The sequence below is a fragment of the Coregonus clupeaformis genome, chromosome 15 (genome assembly GCF_020615455.1).
Source record: "Coregonus clupeaformis isolate EN_2021a chromosome 15, ASM2061545v1, whole genome shotgun sequence".
Lineage (NCBI taxonomy): Eukaryota > Metazoa > Chordata > Actinopteri > Salmoniformes > Salmonidae > Coregonus > Coregonus clupeaformis.
Window position 1 is genome coordinate 52,158,280 of NC_059206.1, and position 27,420 is coordinate 52,185,699.

The following is a 27,420-nucleotide window of genomic DNA, read 5'->3' on the forward strand; positions in this document are numbered from 1 at the left end:
GACCATGAAGGCCTGATTCACACAGTCTCCTCTGAACAGTTGATGTTGAGATGTGTCTGTTACTTGAACTCTGTGAAGCATTTATTTGGGCTGCAATTTCGGAGGCTGTTAACTCTAATAAACTTCTCCTCTGCAGCAGATGTAACTCTGGGTCTTCCTTTCCTGTGGCGGTCCTCATGAGAGCCAGTTTCATCATAGTGCTTGATGGTTTTTGCGACTGCATTTGAAGAAACTTTCAAAGTTCTTGAAATTTTCCAGATTGACTGACCTTCATGTCTTAAAGTAATGATGGACTGTCGTTTCTCTTTGCTTATTTGAGCTGTTCTTGCCATAATATGGACTTGGTCTTTTACCAAATAGGGCTATCTTCTGTATACCCCCCCTCACAACACAACTGATTGGCTCAAACGCATTAAGAAGGAAAGAAATTCCACAAATTAACTTTTAACAAGGCACACCTGTTAATTGAAATGAATTCCAGGTGACTGCTTCATGAAGCTGGTTGAGAGAATGCCAATAGTCTGCAAAGCTGTCATCAAGGCAAAGGGTGGCTATTTGAAGAATCTCAAGTACAAAATATATTTTGATTTGTTTAACACTTTTTTGGTTACTACATGATTCCATATGTGTTATTCCATAGTTTTGATATCTTCACTATTATTCTACAATGTAGAAAATAGTAAAAATAAAGAAAAACCCTGGAATGAGTAGGTGTGTCCAAACTTTTGACTGGTACTGTATGTGTGTGTGGGTGTATGTAGTATGTGTATGTGTGTGTTGGGGTGTCAGTGTAAGTATGTGGGATTGTGTGAGTAGAGTCCAGTGTGTGTGCATAGAGTCAGTGCAAGCGAGTTAGTGCAAAGAAAGGGTCAATGCAGGTAGTCCGGGTAGCCATTTCATTAGCCATTTAGCAGTCTTGTTTAGCAGTCTTATGCCCTGTGGGTAGAAGCTGTTCATGGTCCTGTTGGTTCCAGACTTGGTGCGCTGTTACCGCTTGCTGTGCGGTAGCAGAGAGAACAGTCTATAGCTTGGGTGGCTGGAGTCTTTTACATTTTTTGGGGCCTTCCTCTGACACCAAGGAGCTCGACCCGCATAGATGGAAATAGAAAAGTCTGAGCCTTTTGGGTAAAACACTGGGGTAAATTAGCCCATTCATAGATGCTAACTACCTTTAGCATCTATTCCTGATGGTATCTTCTGGCCGGGGTAGATTTGTTCTGAACATTAACACGCGGTACGGTTTTGGAAACATCTTTCATAGATAAAAAGAAAAGGAAAAAAAAGGTTAAATCACTACACACCTTTATAGGGTTAGTGTTCCCACACAGCGATATCTCCATGTTACAGCGCTTGTTTACGGAAGACAGAGGCGACTACCTGTGCTAATTACCTGTGCTAATTAGCTATCTAGCGTGCTCGAACACCTGTGTGTAAGCATAACTGGGAAGGAAGTGTAGTTCGTCAGCTGGAGGCACACAACCATATGGATCTGTGCAAACCTGCCTCAGTAAGTGTATGTTTTTATTTGAAATTATTTTTTGGTGATATGGAAGATGACTTCCATATGTTTCAAAAACTGTATCGCAACCAATGATTATTGACGTTTCTAAATGTTAAAACAGTGCTTATAGCTGAGAACCCTTGAGATAAGGCAGAATGCCTCGTTTAATGCCTTGGGTTCTCGAGAACAAAGGTTTGTCCTGTATGAAAATGTGCCATAACAATATGTGTTTTTTGCATAGGCTTTTATTTGGACCAAAGACCATTTGGACAGAGAATAAATAAATAAGTGAATAATTACTGATATTTACCCACGGTCAAAAGGTTTCTCATCACAGTGTGATGTATTGGTGTCACAGTGTGAGCCATTAACTCTCTCTGACTGAACTTTGTGCCCTGTGGTGTTTGATAAAACTAGAGATAACGGGGTTAAAGCAGTGCTAGGGCGCCATCTGGTGGTTAATCGGAATGCTCCATTTAAAATGCCCTTTATGTCCCTCATGGCGTACCGTAGTTAACCCTTCACCCTCTCGCCTCCCCATATCGAAAACACGTGTGGAAATAACAACAGCATGGCAAGCCAGGGGCTCACCTACGATGGTTGTAATTTTTTCAGACAACGACTAGTGTTATCAACTCTAAGTGGCAAAAGAGTCAAAATCCGAAACATACGATCTAAAGATGATAACCCAGGACTTAGAGGTAAGTGGACTACAAAACACCCATGTGGCGTCGCATTATTATATATGGCTAGCATTACCTAGCTAGCTGTTACTACGCAGTTAAAGTTCACCCATTCCAGCACGCACATGTAGACTGAATTGTTGCTTTTTGGCACAAATACCATAGACATTAGTCAACCAGCTAAGTTATTGGACAACATCTAATGTAGGATACATTAGGAACATAGCTACATAACAATGCATATTCATGTGATCCTTTTTGAGGATTTTTTGTTATCTAGGTAAATAGCAGTCACTACCCCTACCAGCTGGCATTTGCGTTCAACCAAAGACTAACACTCCTCTATAGAAGATCATGCTTCTATAAACACACATCCTTAATTCTGCAAATGATCCCATAACTCTTTGTATACAGTCAAGTAAATGCTGCATATGCCTAATACATATATAAGGGTGTGGTTGTTATTGGGGTGGAGCTACACTTTTATTGACTTATTTTTTTCTAGATTTTGAAGCCAGCTTCATCAGGCTTCTGGACAAGGTAACCAATGGGACCAGAATAGAAATCAACCAAACAGGTAAACCACGGGAGGATGAATACACAAACCACAGCATATGTCATGCTCACTATTGAATTTCAATGTAATTGGGTTAGTTTGTTTACCGTTTGAATGCATGATGCATGCATGTACACCAAACTGACCTTGGCAGGACCGCAGTATGACACAACACATGCACACTTCACTCGTCCTCACACACACACACAGGTCATCTCTTGTGTTTGAAGGGGCAAGCTATTGATCTATCACGGTTGACAGTGGGATAACAGGAAGGAACTCATCAGCCCTTCAATGATATTTTCTTTTATTTATTTTACCTTTATTTAACTAGGCAAGTCAGTTAAGAACAAATTCTTATTTACAATGACGGCCTACACCGGCCAAACCCGGACGACGCTGGGCCAATGAACATGGTATTACCAAAACATAGGTCATATTTTGTAATCCTGAACCTGATTTTTGCTTGTTGTAACATGAATGTTGCAGTTTAGCTCTTGAATGTTTTTTATGTTGGGAAATGTTTCCACATGTTTTGGAGACCTTGGTGCTGCGGCGCCCCCAACAGTGTCATAGATGTTGAAACACAGCATTTGCAAGGCATGATATGCACATGCTAACGTGGGTGTAGTTGCATTTGTTTACATGCACCAAATGTCCGCTTTTGATGATGTCACTAGGCATTTCTGCGTACATTTTTCAACTCCTAGACCCAGAGGCCAGGCGGCACAGACTGATATCCCTGTCCTGGGCCATGTTCATAAGGGCACATCGTAGCAAGACATCATGCAACAGAAAACAAAAATCTGTGTTTTCATTGGACAACTGTATGTACGACCATCCAGTTGTAAAAATAAAATAAAAATCCCCACTGAAAACCAACCTCTCCTCTCTCTGCCCTGTAGGTACGGTGCTGTTCTACCAGCCAGGCCTGCTGTATGGTGGTGTGGTGGAACATGAGTGTAACACCCAGCGGTCTGTGGGTTACTACCTGGAAGCTCTACTCATGCTGGCTCCCTTCATGAAGAACCCTCTGAAGGCTGTGCTGAAGGGGGTCACCAATGACCCTACAGACCCCTCGGTTAGACCCATGTTCCCTTTCTTATATATACATGTGTAGCGGATGGCTAAGGGGCAGTAAAACAATTACTGGGGTGGGGGGGTGGTACAAAATAGGGGAGGGTTGTCTATTGTAAAAAATATTTATTTGCTTTGGGCAGTATTTTTTATTTTTATTGGGCACAGGGAAAGGTAGTGTGTTTTTTCCCTGATTTACAGTCACCTTTTTGCAGGTTTTACTATATAATTTCTTCCATCCTAGCCAAATATCCTCATCTGCTTGCAGATCAAGGTGTTTTGGTACTTCCCTTATGCACTACGCTTTTCCGCACGTTAACTATACCACACATACAATAATTCAAAGCTGCAGCAATTTTCTATATAAATCCACAAGAACAAAGACTAATAGCTGATAGGCAGCGGAGAGGCCAGGTGCGTCATTGCGCATGAAAGAACAGTGAAGACGTGAGACACACAGCTGAAAAAGCTCCCCTATTGATCTTGTTTAGGGACAATACAATTATCCTAGCTAGACTATAGTAGCCTACAACACCACAGTACAAGGAATAATTGCATGATTGTTTTCAAGTGAGTACAGCATTCTACTTTAGGCTGTAAACTGCAGTGAAAATGTCATTTGAATAACGGACAAAAGCCCTGTGATTTGAATGTTTAATTCCATTTGGATCAGTTGTGGGTCTACTCTGGATAGTTTGTAAGGTCTAGAAAGGCACAGTAGCAGGCCAGTCTGGCTGTATTTTTACTTCAGATACTGAGATGCGCTGTCTGTTGCGGATCATCATTCTCTCAAGTCATCCTTTCCAGCAGCATACCCCCTGCATCCCACTGCTGGATTGCTTCTGAAGCTAAGCATGGTTGGTCCTGGTCAGTCCCTGGATGGGAGACCAGATGCTGCTGGAAGTGGTGTTAGAGTGCCAGTAGGAGGCAGTCTTTCCTCGGGTCAAAAAAAGAAATATCCCCATGACAGTGCCCTGTGTAGGGCGCCGTCTTTCAGATGGGACGTTAAACGGGTGTCCTGACTTTCTGTGGTCACTAAATATCCCATGGCACTTATTGTAAGATTAGGGGTGTTAACCTCTGTGTCCTGGCTAATTTCCCAATCTTGGCCTCATACTTTGTTTTTACACTGCTGCTACTCGCTGTTTATTATCTATGCATAGTCACTTTACCCCTACAGTACATGTACAAATTACCTCGACTAACCTGTACCCCCGCACATTGACTCGGTACCGGTACCCCCTGTATATAGCCTCGTTATTGTTATTTTATTGTGTTTTTATATATATATATATATATATATATATATATATATATATACATAACATATACAGTGCTATGAAAAAGTATTTGCCCCCTTTCTAATTTTCTCTACCTTTGCATATTTGTGATACCGAATGTTATCAGATCTTCAACCAAAACCTAATATTAGATAAAGGGAACATAAGTGAACAAATAATACAACAATTACATATTTATTTCATTTATTTCATAAACAAAGTTATGCAACACCCAATTCCCCCGTGTGAAAAAGTAATTGCCCCCTTACACTCAATAACTGGTTGTGCCACGTTGATCAATCTCTCACGTCGCTGTGGAGGAATTTTGGCCCACTCTTCCATGCAGAACTGCTTTAATTCAGTGACGTGTGGGTTTTCAAGCATGAACTGCTTGTTTCAAGTCCTGCCACAACATCTCAATTGGGATTAGGTCTGGACTTTGACTAGGCCATTCCAAAACTTCAAATTTGTTGCTTTTTAGCAATTTACATGTAGACTTGATTGTGTGTTTTGGATCATTGTCTTGCTGCATGACCCAGCTGCGCTTCAGCTTCAGCTCACAGACGGATGGTCTGACATTCTCCTGTAGAATTCTCTGATACAGAGCAGAATTCATGGTTCCTTCTATTAAGGCAAGTCGTCCAGGTCCTGAGGCAGCAAAGCATCCCCAAACCATCACACCACCACCACCATGCTTGACCTTTGGTATGATGTTCTTACTGTGGAATGCAGAGTTTGGTTTTCGCCAGGCATTACTGGAACCATGTCGTCCAAAAAGTTATACTTTTGAATCATCTGTCCATAGAACATTCTTCCAAGAGTCTTGATGATCATCCAGGTGCTTTTTGGCAAACTTGAGTCAACTTTTTGGACGAGATGGGTCCCATTATGCCTGGCGAAAACCAAACACTGCATTCCACAGTAAGAACATCATACCAAAGGTCAAGCATGGTGGTGGTGGTGTGATGGTTTGGGGATGCTTTGCTGCCTCAGGACCTGGACATCCAAACTGTGCACCGGCCATTTGATGAATGGAAAGAGACATTTTTTACGAAGCACCAGAAAGTTGAATGACTTTCAGAGATTGTCAAGCCAAGCCTTTCGATACTGGGTACAAGGTAGGGAGGGATGTATGTTCTGTTTGTCGAGATTGACAGCAGCTATGTTTTAGGGCTGTGACGATACCAGTATCGCAATATTTTTTCCATGGCAAAAATGAAAACATGAAGCAGATCAAACGCTATGGTCTTTTAAAAACCTTCTTTATGGAAGATATTGTGTGCTATAGTTTGGAAAATAATAAATGTGACTGGATGACAAAATAATGATGGTTGTTTCCAACATTAGGGTCGTTTTCCTAAAGAAGTAACATGTATTAAATATTGCCATGATATTAACGAGTATCACAATACTGCTATGTTTCCATTAACTTGTCCAGTGATTTTCTTTTTTGTAGACATTTTAGAAAGTTCGCATTGAAAATAGATGCAACAATTACAACAATACACTCCCGAGTGGCGCAGTGGTCTAAGGCACTGCATCGCAGTGGTCTCAAGGCACTGCATCGCAGTGTTAGCTGTGCCACTAGAGATCCTGGTTCGAATCCAGGCTCTGTCGTAGCCGGCCGCGACCGGGAGACCCATGGGGCGGCGCACAATTGGCCCAGCGTCGTCCAGTGTAGGGGAGGGAATGGCCGGCAGGGATGTAGCTCAGTTGGTAGAGCATGGCGTTTGCAACGCCAGGGTTGTGGGTTCAATTCCATGGGGGGCCAGTATGAAACATTAAAAAAAAAATTATATGCACTAACTGTAAGTCGCTCTGGATAAGAGCGTCTGCTAAATGACTTAAATGTAAAATGTAATTGCCTGCTAGGTTGCGTTTCCATTTAACTATCTTGTGTCGATAAAAACAGCTGGACGTAATGACATCACACTTAAAGTTTTCGCTTAAAAACTTAGTGTCGAATCAAAATGTAGTGGTTGAAGTATTTCCATCACCTATTTAGGCCAATTGCGCATTAATAAATTGGTGACAGCCTATATGCCCTACCACCTACCTTGTTTCATGCCTCGGGTAGCCTGTGAAAGCCAGCATCGATAGAATGCAATAATTGACTAATAGTTGCCATATTCTAATAATTCTCGTGCCGATGTATCGCCACGGCCGTGCCATGGTGAAACTTGCACTCCTTTAGATCTGACTAATTGGATGGTGAAACTTGCCGGCCAACCAGAAAAGCAAGGCGAAGCATTTCGGGCGTTCTTGAAAGTTACAGTGAGGGGAAAAAAGTATTTGATCCCCTGCTGATTTTGTACGTTTGCCCACCGACAAAGACATGATCAGTCTATAATTTTAATGGTAGGTTTATTTGAACAGTGAGAGACAGAATAACAACAAAAAAATCCAGAAAAAGGCATGTAAAAAAATGTTATAAATTGATTTGCATTTTAATGAGGGAAATAAGTGGGCAAAACATGACTTAGTACTTGGTGGCAAAACCCTTGTTGGCAATCACAGAGGTCAGACGTTTCTTGTAGTTGGCCACCAGGTTTGCACACATCTCAGGAGGGATTTTGTCCCACTCCTCTTTGCAGATCTTCTCCAAGTCATTAAGGTTTCGAGGCTGACGTTTGGCAACTCAAACCTTCAGCTCCCCTCCACAGACTTTCTATGGGATTAAGGTCTGGAGACTGGCTAGGCCACTCCAGGACCTTAATGTGCTTCTTCTTGAGCCACTCCTTTGTTGCCTTGGCCGTGTGTTTTGGGTCATTGTCATGCTGGAATACCCATCCACGACCCATTTTCAATGCCCTGGCTGAGGGAAGGAGGTTCTCACCCAAGATTTGACGGTACATGGCCCCGTCCATCGTCCCTTTGATGCGGTGAAGTTGTCCTGTCCCTTAGCAGAACCCCCCCCCCAAAGCATAATGTTTCCACCTCCGTGTTTGACAGTGGGGATTGTGTTCTTGGGGTCATAGGCAGCATTCCTCTTCCTCCAAACATGGTGAGTTGAGTTGATGCCAAAGAGTTCCATTTTGGTCTCATCTGACCACAACACTTTCACCCAGTTCTCCTCTGAATCATTCAGATGTTCATTGGCAAACTTCAGACGGCCCTGTATATGTGATTTCTTGAGCAGGGGGACCTTGCAGGCGCTGCAGGATTTCAGTCATTCACAACGTAGTGTGTTACCAATTGTTTTCTTGGTGACTATGGTCCCAGCTGCCTTGAGATCATTGACAAGATCCTCAGGTGTAGTTCTGGGCTGATTCCTCACCGTTCTCATGATCATTGCAACTCCACGAGGGGAGATCTTGCATGGAGCCCCAGGCCAAGGGAGATTGACAGGTCTTTTGTGTTTCTTCCATTTGCGAATAATCGCACCAACTGTTGTCACCTTCTCACCAAGCTGCTTGGCGATGGTCTTGTTGCCCATTCCAGCCTTGTGTAGGTCTACAATCTTGTCCCTGACATCCTTGGAGAGCTCTTTGGTCTTGGCCATGGTGGAGAGTTTAGAATCTGATTGATTGATTGCTTCTGTGGACAGGTTTCTTTTATACAGGTAACAAACTGAGATTAGGAGCACTCCCATTAAGAGTGTGCTCCTAATCTCAGCTCGTTACCTGTATAAAAGACACCTGGGAGCCAGAAATCTTTCTGATTGAGAGGGGGTCAAATACTTATTTCCCTCCATTAAAATGCAAATCAATTCATAACAATTTTTACATGCGTTTTTCTGGATTATTTTGTTGTTATTCTCTCTCACTGTTCAAATAAACCTACCATTAAAATTATAGACTGATCATTTATTTGTCAGTGAGCAAATGTACAAAATCAGCAGGGGATCAAATACTTTTTTCCCTCACTGTAGGTCAGGACAATCCTTGTTCTGTAAAGAAGCCTTATTTTTATAGTTGGAAAAAAATTGATTTTGCAAGCAGTAGGCATTTAGAATTAAAAGTGGAGTGGAGCTTATAGTTACGTGATGACATCACATGCCCTGCGTACCTTCAAACTTATTTGGCAATCATAATTTATTCGAAACACTTAATTTGTCATAAATAAGGTTAGCCAATTAATACAAATGTTGTTGATCTTTAGAAAATGTGTCCTATATCTGCCGTTTCCATTATACATGTGGCAAAGATTTTTTTTTGCGACATTGCTTTTGTCAAATAAACCTGGGTCAATGGAAAACTGCCTATAGGCTATTTGATTGTGGTGATGAAAATGCAAGCCATGATGTTGAAGTGCCCGAAGTTGGTATACTTTGCTTATTGGTTGTGTGCTGGGTTTATGTTAGGAAAATGTGGTGCCGGTCCGGCAACATTTTAATTTACCATACATTTGAGGAATATACCGGACTCATATGCATTGGGTGCGTAACCTGATTAAGGTGTCCACCTACGGTGCTCAGAATGACAGAAATCCCATTTAGATATGGTAATTCATATTAACAGAACATGCAAGTTGAGGATAAAACGATGTGTAGTCCTTCTTAGCGAAATTGTGATGTGCACTTTGAACATGTTAGAATAACTGTCCACATTTACTTTTCCTCAGCCGACAACACTAGCCTATGTCAATCTACTATAATAGAAAAGTTTAGGCTACCTATTATATTGGTCAGCTTGTCGATAAAGAAATAGCCTATTCTAAACAGACTCTGGGACAGTTGTGGGACGAAGGATCCCAAATTCATACAACCAGTAGGCCTAGGCTACATCTTTTTTAATTTTTTTTAAAGCGATGTCTGATGCAACAGATCAGAACGTTTAGCTTAAAATGATGATAAACTATTATTTGCAATGTGCACAAGGCAGTAGGCTATGTGTGAATGTTTGTTCAATAATGCAATTAGCGGGAAAACACTTGTCAAAAGGGCACTGCACATGTGAGCGGTTTCATGTGACAGAGATGAAAATATCCATTAGAAATGTTGAAATAGAGGAGATCTAATAGGCTACTTTGAAGCAAGTAAGACATGCCTCATAATATGTATTAAAACGTTCAGGTTTCAAACAATTAAGTATATGTTTTCAAAATGCGTACCGCCTCCAGCTCATTGCAAAGTCGTGTGTGACGCGCTGATGAAGCCTGCCGTTTGATGCCGTGTTCAAAACAACTGGGAACTCTCAGAATTCAGTGCATTCAAGACAACTGGGAAAAGACTAGCTCCGCCTGGGGAAAGATTGCTTTGACCGGTCATCCAACTGTCTGCCAGATTTTCCATTCAAAGGCGCTGTATCTGTATGCTGTACGCTTGTGATAAATAAGATACATAACGAATAACTGTGCACACGCGCCAATTTAATTCCACTAAATAATGCAAATTAACCTATAGACCAATATGCATGACCAGTCAAATGTATTTCCATCGAATGGTATTTCCATAAATGAATAGGCAAAAAAGCATTATTTCGCAATGAGATTTTTCTTCTTCTCCCGGACAATTGGCCGGTGTCAATTTTATTTATTGGCTTTTCAACAACAACAAAACTGGACAAAAGCCGGATATTACCGGGTAACTGAAACCCTGGTTGTGTGGTGCATTGGCACAGAAACCTGTTGGTGGAATATTTGTTGCATATATTTTATATAATTAGAAATATACAGTTGAAGTCGGAAGTTTACATACACCTTAGGAAAATACATTTAAACTCAGTTTTTCACAATTCTTGACATTTAATCCTAGTAAAAATGCATTCCCTGTCTTAGGTCAGTTAGGATCACCACTTTATTTTAAGAATGTGAAATGTCAGAATAATAGTGTTGAGAATAATTTATTTCAGCTTTTATTTCTTTCATCACATTCCCAGTGGGTCAGAAGTTTTTACATGCACTCAATTAGTATTTGGTAGCATTGCCTTTAAATTGTTTAACTTGGGTCAAACGTTTCGGGTAGCCTTCCACAAGCTTCCCACAATAAGTTGGGTGAATTTTGGCCCATTCCTCCTAACAGAGCTGGTGTAACTGAGACAGGTTTGTAGGCCTCCTTGCTCGCACACGCTTTTTCAGTTCTGCCCACAAATTATCTATAGGATTGAGGTCAGGGCTTTGTGATGGCCACTGCAATACCTTGACTTTGTTGTCCTTAAGCGGTTTTGCCACAACTTTGGAAGTATGCTTGGGGTCATTGTCCATCTGGAAGAACCATTTGTGACCAAGCTTTAACTTCCTGACTGATGTCTTGATGTTGCTTCAATATATCCACACAATTTTCCTTCCTCATGATGCCATCTATTTTGTGAAGCGAACCAGTCCCTCCTGCAGCACCCTCACAGCATGATGCTGCCACCTCCGTGCTTCACGGTTGGGATGGTGTTCTTCGGCTTGCAAGCACCCCCTTTTTTTGGGCAAATAGTTATATTTTTGTTTCATCAGACCAGAGGACATTTCTCCAAAAGGTACGATGTTTGTCCCCATGTGCAGTTGCAAACCGTAGTCTGGCTTTTTTATGGCGGTTTTGGAGCAGTGTCTTCTTCCTTGCTGAGCGGCCTTTCAGGTTATGTCGATATAGGACCCGTTTTACTGTGGATATAGATACTTTTGTACCTGTTTCCTAGAGCATCTTCACAAGGTCCTTTGCTGTTGTTCTGGGATTGATTTGCACTTTTCGCACCAAAGTACGTTAAACTCTAGTATACAGAACGCGTCTCCTTCCTGAGCGGTATGACGGCTGCGTGGTCCCATGGTGTTTATACTTGCGTACTATTTTTTGTACAGATGAACGTGGTACCTTCAGGCGTTTGGAAATTGCTCCCAAGGATGAACCAGACTTGTGGAGGTCTACAATTTATTTTCTGAGGTCTTGGCTGATTTCTTTTGATTTTTCCATGATGTCAAGCAAAGAGGCACTGAGTTTGAAGGTAGGCCTTGAAATACATCCACAGGTACACCTCCAATTGACTCAAATTATGTCAATTAGCCTATCAGAAGCTTCTAAAGCCATGACATTTTCTTGAATTTTCCAAGCTGTTTAAAGGCACTGTCAACTTAGTTTATGTAAACTTCTGACCCACTGGAATTGTGATACAGTGAATTATAAGTGAAATAATCTGTCTGTAAACAATTGTTGGAAAAATTACTTGTGTCATGCACAAAGTAGATGTCCTAACCGACTTGCCAAATCTATAGTTTGTTAACAAGAAATTTGTGGAGTGGTTGAAAAACGAGTTTTAATGACGCCAACCTAAAGTGTATGTAAACTTCCGACTTCAACTGTAGCATCAAAATATACCAAATATGATTTCCCCCTAGCTGATCATTGTCTGCAGCTGGTTTTGATCGTAGAATAATGAAACAGGCAGGGAGAGTGAGCTTGTCCATGGTGGTCAGCGATCCCTCAACCTTCTGGCCCTGCGTGGCATTGACTGTGCCACAAAAGCATGCTGAAGTGGCAAAGTCGATATTCACGTTATTGTTATTTGTGGTTGTAAACAATATTTTTCAGTTAATTCAATGAGGGGGGAAGCTGTGCCCAAAACATTTACAGTACAAGGGGAGGGTAATGTGCATATATTTGTAACGTTGGGGAGGGGGCTGCATTTTCTTTTTTTGTAAGACACCGAGTTGGAATAGTGGCAGAATTGCCCTTTAAATTGTTATGATGCAGAGGGTTGTGATTTCCACTCTGTCACACATGCTGAATGGAAACATGTTTGTAAAGGTTGTATAAGTGGAAAACCAAACCTCTTATCTCGCCCTTTCTTCCAGGTTGACCAACTGAAATATACGGCCATTCCTGTGATGAAGAAGTTTGGGATTGATGGAGAGGGGCTGGAACTGAAGGTGAGGCTTTCAGAGCACATTCCTAGCATTACTGTGTAGGGGTTTACCCGTCTTCATATGATATACAGAATAACTGCTATCTTTGTCTGGTACTCTTCGTTGGTATGTGGTGGAATGTGTTATTGGTATAAGGTTTTAGAGCGTTTTTTTTGCAACTTGCCAGGACGTTGGAAGAATTTATTCTGAATGAACTTACCTGGTTAAATAAAGATGATTGTGTTTCCTGTGTCCAGGTAGTGAAAAGGGGGATGGCTCCAGGTGGGGGAGGCGAGGTACTGTTTACGTGTCCCGTTCGCAAGACTCTCCGTCCCGTCCAACTGTCAGACCCCGGCAAGATCAAGCGGATCAGAGGAATAGCGTATCTTTTTCATTCTCTTAATTCAATGTTTTGTCCTTTCTCTTATGATGTTGTCGAGAGTCTTGACACCAGCAAAATGTATGGCAGTTATTGTATGTATGACATGTTTCAGTCTTCGTTTACATACTTGTATTTCTCTGTCATTGCCACCTTCTTGCTTTACCTGGCTCATATAACACAACTTTATTGATCCGTTATACAGAGACAACAGAAATTGTTACACACCTTGACATTGGTCATACAGATACTCTGTTAGAGTCTCTCCACAGATGGCCAACAGAATAGTGGACTCTGCCAGAAGCATACTGAACAAATTCATTCCTGATATCTACATCTACACAGACCACATGAAGGGGGACAAGTCTGGAAAGTAAGTAGTGTCTCAGCCTGTGTCATATTCATTAGTCCACAGCTTAGGAAAACGAGAAAAGAAGTGCAGGTAAACCCTCTCCGTTTCAGTCTGTTTTCTTCTGTTTGTTGCCTGATGAACACAACCATGGTCTTTCTCTGATGCTGTAACTTTGGCCACTAGATGGGGAAATACTTAGGAAAAGCTGGAAGATTTACTTTCCAAGAAAACAGGCAGGCAAACTGTACTTAACTAGGGATGTTAATCGGTTAGCTGGCGGACCAAAATTTGACCGGTCATGCTTATCGGTCGATAGGTTAATTTGCATAATTTAGTGGAATTAAATTGGACTGTGTATCTTATTTATCACACGCACACCATACAGAGCATAGTTTGAGTGGAATAATATCACCTGTCGGACAGGGAGTGCTGCAGCTGATTGCTGCTGGAGTGAAACTTGTTCTTATAAGCCCCGTAATTGCGCAACAATTCGAAATGCAGTTGCGTGTTAAAAATAAATTTGATGGCCTTGATGAAAAAGAGGATCCCAGCTTTCTATTGCTACTATCTTTATTTCTCAACTCCTAATTGAAGCCCGTCCTCCATTCGCCATTCGAGTGCATAGGCAATACGTTTGGCAGGCTATCAGCACATTACCCGACACCTTGCAATTAGAGGCAACATGCATTTTGAAAACACATACTTCATTGTTTGAAACCTGGATGTTTTACTTCATATATTATGAGACATTTCTCTCCTGTTCTATTGGTTTTCAGATCAACTTTCTTTCGTTGTCCAGAAGCCAAAGGCACAATCCTAGTCATATTAGCAACCCATCCTAGTTGTTGCCTCTTTAGATTCACCCTCTAAGTTCCTAACTGAGCTTTTCATCGCTGTCACATATGGAACCACTCGCATCAGGTGTGCTATTTAGAACAGTGTTTTCCAGTGAATTGCATTTTGGCAAATGTTTTACATTGCCTGCATCATTACAGTAGTTGTTCAATAATATACACTACATGACCAAAAGTATGTGGACACCGGCTCATTCCAAAATCATGGGTATTAATATGGAGTTGGTCCCCCCTTGCTGCTTTAACAGCCTCCACTCTTCTGGGAAGGCTTTCTACTAGATGTTGGAATATTGCTGCGGGGACTTGCTTCCATTCAGCCACGAGCATTAGTGAGGTCGGGCACTGATGTTGGCCGATTTCCTGGCTCGCAGTCGGCATTCCAATTCATCCCAAAGGTGTTTGAGGGGGTTGAGGTCAGGGCTATGTGCAGGCCAGTCAAGTTCTTCCAGAATGTCATTGTATGCTGTAGCGTTAAGATTTCCCTTCACTGTAACTAAGGGGCCTAGCCCAAACCATGAAAAACAGACCATTATTCCTCCTCCACCAAACTTTACAGTTGGCACTATGCATTGGGGCAGGTAGTGTTTTCCTGGCATACGCCAAACCCAGATTCGTCCGTCAGATGGCCAGATGGTGAAGCGCTATTAATCGCTCCAGAGAACATGTTTCCACTGCTCCAGAGTCGAATGGCGGCGAGTTTACACCACTCCTGCCGACATTTGGCATTGCGCTTGGTGATCTTAGACTTGTGTGCGGCTGCTCGGGCCATGGAAACCCATTTCATGAAGCTCCCGACGAACAGTTCTTGTGCTGACATTACTTTGAGGCAGTTTGGAATGCGCTAGTGAGTGTTGCAACCGAGGACAGACGATGTTTAGGCGCTACGCACTTCAGCACTCGGCAGTCCCGTTCTGTGAGCTTGTATGGCCTACCACTTTGCGGCTGTTGTTGTCCCTAGACGTTTCCACTTCACAATAACAGCACTTACAGTTGACCGGGACAGCTCTAGCAGGGCAGAAATTTTACGAACGGACTTGTTTGAAAGGTTTCATTACATTTACATTTACATTTTAGTCATTTAGCAGACGCTCTTATCCAGAGCGACTTACAGTTAGTGAATATATATATATATTTTATTTTTATTTTTTATACTGGCCCCCTGTGGGAATCCAACCCACAACCCTGGCGTTGCAAACGCCATGCTCTATCAACTGAGCTACATCCCTGCCGGCCATTCCCTCCCCTACCCTGGACGACGCAGTGCCACGTTGAGTAAGGCCATTCTACTGCCATTGTTTGTTTATGGAGATTGCATAGCTGTGTGCTCGATTTTATACACCTGTCAGCGACGGGTGTGGCTAAAATAGACAAATCCACTAATTTGAAGGGGTGTCCACATACTTTTGTATATATAAATTGGTGTGAGGTGATTGGCTTGCTATTGTTGCATGTTTCAATGAAGCTCTTAATGATAAATGTCCGTTACTTGTATGCACGCATAGTATTTTCTGTTGGTCACGTCATTATACTATTTATCGTAGGGAAACATTTGTCATCAGTCATGTTGATCACTAGTGCTGAGTGATTAGTGCTTTTTGAGGTCAGTTTGATTATTTGATTTTGGTTATATTTATATATATATAATTTTTTTTAACCTTAAATGCATTGTGGGTTGAATGCTGTAACAATACAGAATAAAACAATTAATAAAAGTCCCATGATCGTAGTGACTGCCCATTACTGCTTATCACTTATTAACCATCATTTATTCACATTACTTTACTAAAATGTTTTAGTTGTGTATATTACATTTGTTTTAGGCCTATTTGATGACTTTATTATTTCATTCCAAGTCATCATCTCATCTCTATAGAGCTGCTGCCTATGCTGTGACAAAATCACTGTTTTAGTAGTTCTTCAACGTAAATAAGGCATACTTTTATGACTGCTGAATACCAACTATCAGTCTTAGATCATGTGTTTTCAGGTAGATGCACCTCATGAAGCAACTGCTCTCGATCATGCATTCTTCTGGCTCTTCTGTCTCAGACTGGACAAGCAGGCACGCAATAGTTTATGGTCATTGTAAATAATGACCACGTTTTCTGTGCTTAACTACGTAGAAAATTGGCCTGTTGGATCTGATTTATCTGTAGAGAAACTGCGCATTGCACTGAGAAAAAGATGGAACGAAATGGAATTCCAATAATGGAACAGATGTCGGACAAATTTAGTTGTTTTAAAAATGAAAAAATCACAATTTTGGTTAATCGCTCAGCACTATTGATCACACTAACAACAGTTGTTCTAGCCTACTTCAAGGTTCAAGGGTACTGTTTCGAGTAGCAAATAGTAGCTAGTATTTCACTTAGTGACGCAAACACTTATTGATAAGGTTGTTTCCCTGTGTTTCCCCTGAAAACCGTTCTGTCATGGCTGATTTCTCTCCCTCAGGTCTCCAGGCTTTGGCCTGACCTTGGTGGCTGAAACCCTGAACGGGACGTTCCTTAGTGCAGAGCAGGTGTCCACCCCCCAGGGGCAGGGAGACCCTGTGCTGCCTGAGGACCTGGGAAGAAACTGTGCCAAGCTACTGCTGGAGGAGATCTACAGGGTAGGTGACACACACATACCATCAATCGAAACCCAAGCCACAGGGTGTGGTGCACTTTTAAAAAAGTACATGTTTTAGTAATTTAGCTGACGCTCTTATCCTGAGCTACTTAGAGTAGTGAGTGCATACATTTTTTGTTCTGGTCCCCCCTGGGAATCGAACACACAACCCTGGCGTTGCAAGCGCCATGCTCTACCAATTGAGCCACACTGGACTCCTGTCATACGCGTTTTAAATCGAGTTGTAGCCCTCTCAAGTCAAGTTTAAGCTCTTATTGACTTTGAATGTACTATTTATTTAACCTTTATTTAACCATGAAGTCCCATGGAGGTCAGAATACCTTTTTCCCAAGGGAGACCTGGACTATCATGTATAAATGTCATTACAGCTGTTGAGTACTGTACAGTACGTACCAGACATTAAGTGTCCGGGCTTGTTAATTCACACATTCAAATCACCATATGTTTAAGATGAAATGTTTGCCATTCTCAGTGTGTGGTATTTACCATCAGTGGTGCACAGAGAGAGACAGCCATCTCTCAGATAGAGCTCAGACTCAGCTCATCATTACAGGGGAATGTGGGTAAACAGGCAGGACGCTGTTTGTTTACATGTTGTGATTGAGTCAAGCCCTCAACTGTGTTACAGACCCTTATGTGTCTGACAGGCTCTAATGTGCTGCGGACATCTGGGCCCGTATTTACAAAGCGTCGCAGAGTAGCAGTGGTGATCTTGGATCAGGTTCCCCCTCTTATTCATTATGATTTAAAAGACAAAACTGATCCTAGATCAGCACTCCTTCAAGACGCTTTGTGAATATGAGCCCTGAGTTGTATGAGATTACCAGTGCCTGGTTAGTTGTCTCACACGAGTCAGAGACACAATGAAGCCCTGTGAAGTGTTAAAGTTAGACATTTTAAGACTGTAAGGATGTCAGTCTGTCTATAAAGTGACTGTACCAATCTAGACAACATTACACTGCAGTGCTTTATGTATAGAGAGAGAGAGTGTTTATAGTTGATAGTTTTGTGAAGAAATATGTTCCTCATCTTTAATCACTAGCGGAATGCTAGAAGTGTTAATGTTGGTTAAGTGGTTGGCTAACGCCATGGATTATAAATGGAAGTTAACGCTATGTCATTGTGAATGTTATCTATAAGTGGTAATATAATCACGATGTGATGCAAAATGCACAACCCCCCTCTCACTCACTTTATCAAAAAATATTAAATTAGCCGCTGAGTCTGTGTCTTCACTTTACTCCTCCTGACTCCCACTGGTCACCCCCTTTCATAAGAGCATGTGAATCAAGTTAGCCAGGAGAATTTTATGATTTGTTTTGAATGCCGAATATTGTTGCTCCCTTATCTACTAAGCTAGGCCCGTGGAGAGAGACTGCTTCAATCTCCTCATTGGCCGAGAGGAGGGAAGGGGAAGACTAGGAGATAGGAGATAGAAGAGTCACTGGTGTCTCCTGTGAATGGTTGTTTGAAGCATATAAGGGTGCTGGAGTTTCTTTTTGAGGATGTGGTGCACTTCTGTGTTTGTTCAGTGGCTAATCAGTAGTACTGGCAGGCAGGCAGCTAGCGTAGTGGTCGTAGTAAACAAGATATGTTTTGGAGCGCCTGGTGAGATGAGGGACAAGGGGAGCTGATGTAAGTAGTGGTCTTTTTATATTTTTAGAGTTATTAATGTCTTTAGAGTTGACTTCATATCAATACAATGGATTTGGCAAATTGTTAAATATGAAATGAAGTAAACTTGATCTTTTTGGTTTTGGATTATTTGATAGTATTCGTCCAGTAACTCAACCATATGTTACCTTAAAGTCAGAATGTCTTCTTGCGCTTCGGCGGTTTTCTATGCATAATGTCAGACTTTTAGAGTTCATATTCTGTTCAGAGGCAGGCTACGCCTACGCATCTTGGACAGGGGAATATAAACTCCCTTTGGCTTCTTCAAAATATTAGGCTAAATCATTCAAGGTATTTTCTGGACCTAGGTTACAATGGCTTTCAATGTGGGATAATTACATTTGAGCAGTTATTTTCCACCAGTTCATGAGATGCCAAATACTCTGGGGTCAGAAATGATTGACACAGTTGATAAAGATGAGCAAAAATGACTGTATAATAAAAAATACTGAGCTATATTGGATGCTCAAAAAATTTGGGAAATTATATTATTTTATGCTAATACAATTGCTCAGATAAAGAGATTTTATTTAACAAGTAATTGCAAAAAAAAATTGCAAAAAAAAATTGCAAAAAATGCAGTGCTTTACACCGCTGCGCCACTCGGGAGGCCCCCCCTGAGCTTTTTTCAAAAATATTTTATGAGTTGGGGAACACATTGGGGGAGAAGGGCCTTGGTCAGGGAGTTGACCAAGAACCCGATGGTCACTCTGACAGAGCTCCAGAGTTCTTCTGTGGAGATGGGAGAACCTTCCTGAAGGACAACCATCTCTGCAGCACTCCACCAATCAGGCCTTTATGGTAGAGTGGCCAGATGGAAGCCACTCCTCAGTAAAAGGCACATGACAGCCTGCTTGAAGTTTGCCAATAGGCACCTAAAGGACTCTCAGACCATGAGAAACAAGATTCTCTGGTCTGATGAAACCAAGATTGAACTCTTTGACCTGAATGCCAAGCGTCACGTCTGGAGGAAACCAGGCACCGCTCATCACCTGGCCAATACCGTCCCTACGGTGAAGCATGGTGGTGGCAGCATCTGTATTCTTGTTGGGATGTTTTTCAGCGGCAGGGACTGGGAGACTAGTCAGGATCGAGGCAAAGATGAAGGAGCAAAGTACAGAGAGACCCTTGATGAAAACCTGCTCCAGAGCACTCAGGACCTCAGACTGGGGCGAAGGTTCACCTTCCAACAGGACAACGACCCTAAGCACACAGCCAAGACAACGCAGAGTGGCTTCGGGACAAGTCTCTGAATGTCCTTGAGTGGCCCAACCAGAGCCCGGACTTGAACCCGATCGAACATCTCTGGAGAGATCTGAAAATAGCTGTGCAGCGACGCTCCCCATTCAACCTGACAGAGCTTGAGAGGATCTGCAGAGAAGAATGGGAGAAACTCCCCAAATACAGGTGTACCAAGCTTGTAGCGTCGTACCCAAGAATATTCTAGGGTGTAATTGCTGCCAAAGGTACTTCAACAAAGTACTGAGTAAAGGGTCTGAATACTTATGTAAATGTGATATTTCCGTGTGTTTTATTTTTTATACATTTGCTAATATTTCTAAAAACCAGTTTTTGCTTTGTCATTATTGGGTATTGTGTGTAGATTGAGGGGAAACAACAATTTAATCAATTTTAGAGTATGGCTGTAACGTAACAAAATGTGGAAAAAGTCAATGGGTCTGAATACTTTCCGAATGCACTGTATAGCCCAACGTTTGTATCACAGGTAAAGTTGCATAAATAACTCTAAATTAAGCATATAGGAGGACCTGTTTCTTTGTTAATCGCTCATCACAGAATAGCCGCATGTGCACCCTTCATTGGGAATCGTTTGGAGAAAATATCCTTTCTATTTTATTCAGCTATGTTCAATTCTATTCTTAATGCTATAAAATAATAAAAAAGAATGCCACGGAATTCTGAGCAAACCTTTTCTTCTAAATGAACTAGTGTAGCCCACAGCCATATGGCATAGCCAGATCAGGGCCTAACATAAGGACAACTCAGAGTACGCTATTCTGTTCTTCTGAAATAGAAAACATTTTCTTCATATCATGTTTCTTTAGACCTGTCTCAAATAAATAATGGATTTATTGTGATGGTGTAGGCTATATTACATGGATTTATTAGACTTTTTTTTATGTAGATGTTCCAAAGGTCTGCATTAGTGACTTGTAGGCTATGTGTGGAAGCCAGGAGATGTTAAACCTGTTTATGTTAATTAACGGTTAATTACCGTGAGACCGGCATTTATTTGCTTGACAATCACCGGCTGACAAAATTTAATGACCACCACAGCCCTACTAATGATGCAATGTTACTGTTTGAATTGTGAAACATTTCTGTTTTAAATGGTAGGTCTAGGTGCTTTATGATATGATTTAAACATTTAGCTTATGTCCTTATTCTGTTACATTTTCATCAGGAGTGAGGACATACCTTTCCTAAACAGATCATCGGGTCAGACAGTCGGACAATGAACAGTGAATTGTTTGGAATCCCAGTAGTATTGTGGAACACGGAATGACTGGAGACAATGTTGCCTTAGTTATTTCAAAAACTGATTAAGTGATTGAATCATATTCATGATGATGAGCAGATGTTGGGCATAAAGAAGGCCACTGACACTGCATGCTCACATGGCACGTGATGCACACAGCCAGACTCTCTGTCTACCAGGCTACCGTCTGCTATTCAGTAAATCTAAGATGTTGGGTTGGGCAACCATTTTATTTTAGGGTTGGGCAGCCCTGCTGTGCCCTGCGAGACTTTTACTGTGCAATGCCAGTCAAGTTCAAACCATCGTCTGTCACATCACGATGTCGTCACCATCGACGATGGCTGTCAATTATCGTCGATAGACGATGCTATCGCAATATCGCCCAACTGTACTAAAATGGCATATGTCAAAGCTACAAGGGAATTGACATACATGATTGGACTGTAACCCTGTCTGTCTGGAAAGTATTTGAGTACACAAACACTTCAATATTAGAGTTGCTGTACTTGTTGTCACTACCATTAGTGGAGCAGCTTGAGAGCATAAAGTTCCTTGGTGTCCACATCACCAACAAACTAACATGGTCCAAGCACACCAACATAGTCGTGAAGAGGGCACAACAAAACCTATTCCCCCTAAGGAGACTGAAAAGATTTGGCATGGGTCCTCAGATCATCAAAAGGTTCTACAGCTGCACCATCGAGAGCATCCTGACTGGTTGCATCACTGCCTGGTATGGCAACTGCAAGGCACTCCAGAGGGTAGTGCGTACGGCCCAGTACATCACTGGGGCCAAGCTTCCTGCCATCCAGGACCTCTATACCAGGCGGTGTCAGAGGAAGGCCTTAAAAATTGTCAAAGACTCCAGCCACCCTAGTCATAGACTGTTCTCTCTGCTACCGCATGGCAAGCGGTACCAGAGCGCCAAGTCTAGGTCCAAGAGGTTTCTAAACAGCTTCTCCCCCAAGCCATAAGACTCCTGAACATATAATCAAATGGCTACCCAGACTATTTGCATTGCCCCCCCCTTTAAGCTGCTGCTACTCTGTTTATTAGCTATGCATAGTCACTTTAATAACTCAACCTACATGTACATATTACCTCAACTAACCGGTGCCCCCGTACATTGACTCGGTACCGGTACCCCCTGTATATGGCCTCGCTATTGTTATTTTACTGCTGCCCTTTAATTATTTGTTACTTTTATTTTGTATAGTTTTTTTGGGGGGATATTCTTTTTTTAAACGGCATTGTTGGTTAAGGGCTTGTAAGTAAGCATTTAACTGTAAGGTTAACCTGTTGTATTCGGCGCATGTGACAAATATCATTTGATTTGATTGTTCATATTCCTAGTTGGGTTATGTCGAATTTTAGTTTTGTATAACAGAATGATCAGTCTAATCTGCTTTTTGTTATGTTCTAAGTGAGGCCATGATGCCACATGCAGTCTTCTTTTCTTCGAGGGGATTGAGCTTTATGTGACCTCTCCCCTTGTGACGACGTTGTGTTATGTTGATGTTGTTTCTGACGCACTGACACCCCCCACTCTGCTCACTCTTTTTCAGGGCGGCTGTATCGACTCAGCCAATCAAAGCCTGGCTCTCGTGTACATGACCTTGGGTCAACAAGATGTGTCTAAAGCGCTGCTCGGCCACCTCTCTCCATACACGTAAGTTATTTATTTATTTATGTATTTTCTTTTTTACAGTACGCTGCTTGGCAGGACCTGCAATCCAAAGTTCCCATAGCAGGTCAAACAAACTGCGAGTAACCTGACAGTGGAACGCAAACAAGTTGTCATTTCCGATAAACCATTGGCCACATTTTTGTTGAATCTTTGGTTTGTCGATTTGTGCAAAACATTTAGGGTGAATACTTCTGATTCTTCTACGAACTTCAAAAGAATGTTTTATTACTACATTTGTTTTAATGTTGTATTTAATGAGAACATTTTGAGAAATTAAATACAATCCATTAATATCCTACAGATGCGGTAAAAATGTCGGCACCCTTGCACTTTAGAATGGAGCGACATTTTCTGATTTCTCTTTTCAAAACTGGTTGAATGGCTATTTTTTACCCTGTAGACACCTGCAACTTACCACAGGTGAGAGAAATTACACAGTAAACAAGAATTTGCCTCCAACCAAATTAATTAAAATGTTTAATGATTTAGTCCAGGACATTTTTACTTTAAAGTGAAAATACTAAATGTTTGTTAGGATTTCTTAAAAATATAAAACAAAAACACGTGAACTTTTTTTAACATTTCAATATATTTTAGAAGAAATAGTGAATCGTGCAAGGGTGCAATATATTTGACCATATCTGTAATAGAGAAAGTTAAGACTAAGCCATAAAGGTAAATAACTGGTATCGTTCTGTCTAACATTTGTGTGTTTCTACATACAGTTGAAGTCGAAAGTTTACATACACCTTAGCCAAATACATTTAAACTCAGTTTTTCACAATTCCTGACATTTAATCCTAGTAAACATTCCCTGTCTTAGGTCAGTTAGGATCACCACTTTATTTTAAGAATGTGAAATGTCAGAATAATAGTAGAGAGAATGATTTATTTCAGCTTTTATTTCTTTCATCACATTCCCAGTGGGTCAGAAGTTTACATACACTCAATTAGTATTTGGTAGCATTGCCTTTAAATTGTTTAACTTGGGACTAACGTTTCAGGTAGCCTTCCACAAGCTTCCCACAGTAAGTTGGGTGAATTTTGGCCCATTCCTCCTAACAGAGCTGGTGTAACTGAGTCAGGTTTGTAGGCCTCCTTGCTCTTTTCGGTTCTGCCCACACATTTTCTATAGGATTGAGGTCAGGGCTTTTTGATGGCCACTCCAATACATTGACTTTATTGTCCTTAAGCCATTTTGCCACAACTTTGGAAGTATGCTTGGGGTCATTGTCCATTTGGAAGACCCATTTTTGACCAAGCTTTAACTTCCTGACTGATGTCTTGAGATGTTGCTTCAATATATCCACATAATTTTCCTTCCTCATGATGCCATCTATTTTGTAAAGTGCACCAGTCCCTCCTGCAGCAAAGCACCCCCACAGCATGATGCTTCACGGTTGGGATGGTGTTCTTCGGCTTGCAAGCATTCCCCTTCCTCCTCCAAACATAACAATGGTCATTATGGCCAAACAGTTCTATTTTTCAGACCAGAGGACATTTCTCCAAAAGTACGATCTTTGTCCCCATGTGCAGTTGCAAACCATAGTCTGGCTTTTTTATGGCGGTTTTGGAGCAGTGGCTTCTTCCTTGCTGAGCGGCCTTTCAGGTTATGTCGATATAGGACTCATTTTACTGTGGATATAGATACTTCTGTACCTGTTTCCTCCAGCATCTTCACAAGGTCCTTTGCTGTTGTTCTGGAATTGATTTGCACTTTTCGCACCAAAGTACGTTCATCTCTAGGAGACAGAACACATCTCTTTCCTGAGCGGTATGACGGCTGCGTGGTCCCATGGTGTTTATACTTGAATACTATTGTTTGTACAGATGAACGTGGTACCTTCAGGCGTTTGGAAATTGCTCCCAAGGATGAACCATACTTGTGGAGGTCTACAATTTTTTTTCTGAGGTCTTGGCTGATTTCTTTTCATTTTCGCATGATGTCAAGCAAAGAGGCACAGGTACACCTCCAATTGACTCAAATGATGTCAATTAGCCTATCAGAAGCTTCTAAAGCCATGACATCATTTTCTGGAATTTTCCAAGCTCTTTAAAGGCACAGTCAACTTAATGTATGTAAACTTCTGACCACTGGAATTGTGATACAGTGAATTATAAGTGAAATAATCTGTTGGAAAAATGACTTGTGTCATGCACAAAGTAGATGTCCTAACCGAATTGCCCAAACTATAGTTTGTTAACAAGAAATTTGTGGAGTGGTTGAAAAACGAGTTTTAATGACTCCAACCTAAGTGTATGTAAACTTCCGACTTCAACTGTATACTGTAAGTTGGTGTGTGGTGACATTTGCACAAGTCGGTGTGTGTTTCTCCATGTGTTTTGACATTTTATCCCTTGATAGCATGGCAGTGATCATGTGGCTCAGTCGGGAACAGCGGTTTCATCACTCCTCTTAGCGCTCGAAAACCCTTCTCCGTACGTAGGGTTTTTACCGGTTACATTCGCCCACGGTTGGCTCCATGTGAACTACATTTCCGACAATGTTTTACCGTTTAGAAATGTCAATCCTCGCTTTCAAACCGGTTTTTCTGAAACATATGCTGATATGCCCCTTACCTTTCATATCAGTGAGAAATAATCTTTCAAATAAAAAATATACACTTTCTGTCACAGTTTTGCACAGATCCACAAGTTGTGTGTGCCTTCAGTTGACGAAATACACTTCCTCCCCAGTCACGCTTACACACAGGTGTTCAAAGCAAGCTAGATAGCTAATCAACAATTCTTTCCATGGCTAAAATGAGAAACGTGAAGCAGACCAAATTCTTTGGTCCTTTAATAACCTGCTGTATGTAAAATACTGTGTGCTATAGCTTGGAAAATAATGACAGCATAATGATGTTTGTTTCCAACATTAGGGCTGTTTTCCTAAAGAAGTTAAATCCGCTTCGTGTTTTGTTTCCTTGCCACGATACTAACGAGTATCGCAATATTGGTATCGTCCTGGCCCTAACCCTAACCCTATAAAGGTGTGTAGTAATTTAACCTTTTTTTTTTCAAAATGTTTCTCGCTGATATGAAAGATACGTTCCTTATGTTTCCAAAACCGTACCGCAAGCGATGGATTTTAACATTCAGAACGAGCGTCGGGGATCTTTAAAAAAACTCCCACGAACAGAAGATGTTATTGTCAATATGAATGGGTTCCAGTCCTCTCAGAGTCAGACTATGAACTGTCCATTTTCAGTTATCATGGTACCGGTGCTGTGTCCCTGTCAAGTACAGTACTATGATAACTGAAGATTGGCAGTGCCATCTCAATGGTTCTCTGAGCACCTTCCGAGGCAGTTAGCCAGGACCACAGCTCTCTGGGCTCTCTCTCATTTTTTCTTCTTCTTGCTATTAACAGTTTTTATTGGTTTCTGTGAGTGTGGATCGTCCATTTTCAGATTCTGAGTTCTCAGTATTGATGTTCTACAGTATGATTGGACGGTCCATCCATTTCCTGATTGTGTGTGTATATGTTGTTGTGTATAGGTGATCATAAAGACCTTTGAGCTGCTGTTTGGTGTTTTGAAGGCATCCCAAAGCACACACTGTCCTCGGTCAGTGCTTGTCCCCGGTCATCTACTCTGACATCACACAGGGTCAGGGGTAGGGTTGCAAAATTTCGGGAATGTTTTGTTCCGGAATTCCAGAAATCCTGATTGGAGGATTCCAGATTTCCTGCTTATTCCCTCCTGATTTCGGGAATCCTCCAACAGGGATTTCGGGAAAACCAGGGAATTTATTGAAAGTTCTTGGAATTCTGCAACCCTAGTCAGGGGTCAGTGCTTCTCAGTATTCCACATTGTTTGATGTCCCCTCTGGCCTTTAGAGCCTTTTTCTAGGATGCTCTGGTGTTTTGTATTTTACTCTGTTGTAAAATAACGAATAATCTCCATGAGGTTAGCCTGTCACGTGTTGGACTGCTGTATTTGAGTAGCCAACCCACCCACCTGAACTCTCGCTCTCCTCTCAGGATTGAGTTCCTCAGACACATGAGAGACTTCTTCCAGATGATGTTCAAGATCGAGACTCAGAAACCATCGGAGGACGAGAGGAAAGGAGGAGACAAAGTACTGATGACCTGTGTTGGAGCCGGCTATACCAACATCAGCAAATCAATCAAATAAAGACTACAGTATTTTTCTACCTGGGTCGTTCTTTAATTGCGGTGGCATTTGGGAATGGCAGTTTGGATAAATTATTTTTTCTAGATTTTTATTTAAATATATTTGGGCACATCTTCCCATTCTAAATCAACTAAAATGTAATCTTAATGACTTTAAATAATTTGTGCCATTAGGATAACATTGTGCCACCAGTAGGAGTAGTAACACCAATGATGGTAACACCAATAAGACATTTTATGTTATTGAGGATTTTTGTAAATGGAGGTCACGTGCTCAAATCTAAGGTAATTATTAACCCTTTAAAATTTATTTACTGAAGTGATATGATTAATAATTTTGC

General features: G+C 41.5%; 1 protein-coding gene across 2 annotated transcripts; it reads left to right on the top strand.

The window, feature by feature from the left end:
* Positions 1-2,026: 2,026 nt before the first annotated feature.
* rcl1 (RNA terminal phosphate cyclase-like 1) lies at positions 2,027-27,097 on the top strand. Of its 2 annotated transcripts, XR_006003410.1 has the most exons (10): positions 2,027-2,202; positions 2,690-2,761; positions 3,646-3,821; positions 12,814-12,888; positions 13,122-13,246; positions 13,491-13,616; positions 16,904-17,060; positions 22,820-22,923; positions 26,443-26,510; positions 26,927-27,097. XR_006003410.1 is itself a non-coding variant. In XM_041899024.1 (9 exons), exons 1-9 carry the CDS (start codon positions 2,073-2,075, stop codon positions 27,078-27,080), a joined length of 1,119 nt encoding a protein of 372 aa, XP_041754958.1. In that variant the 5' UTR covers positions 2,027-2,072; the 3' UTR covers positions 27,081-27,097. The 2 variants fall into 2 exon arrangements, 1 of the variants encoding a protein (XP_041754958.1); XM_041899024.1 differs by lacking the exon at positions 26,443-26,510.
* The last annotated feature ends 323 nt before the right edge of the window (positions 27,098-27,420 follow it).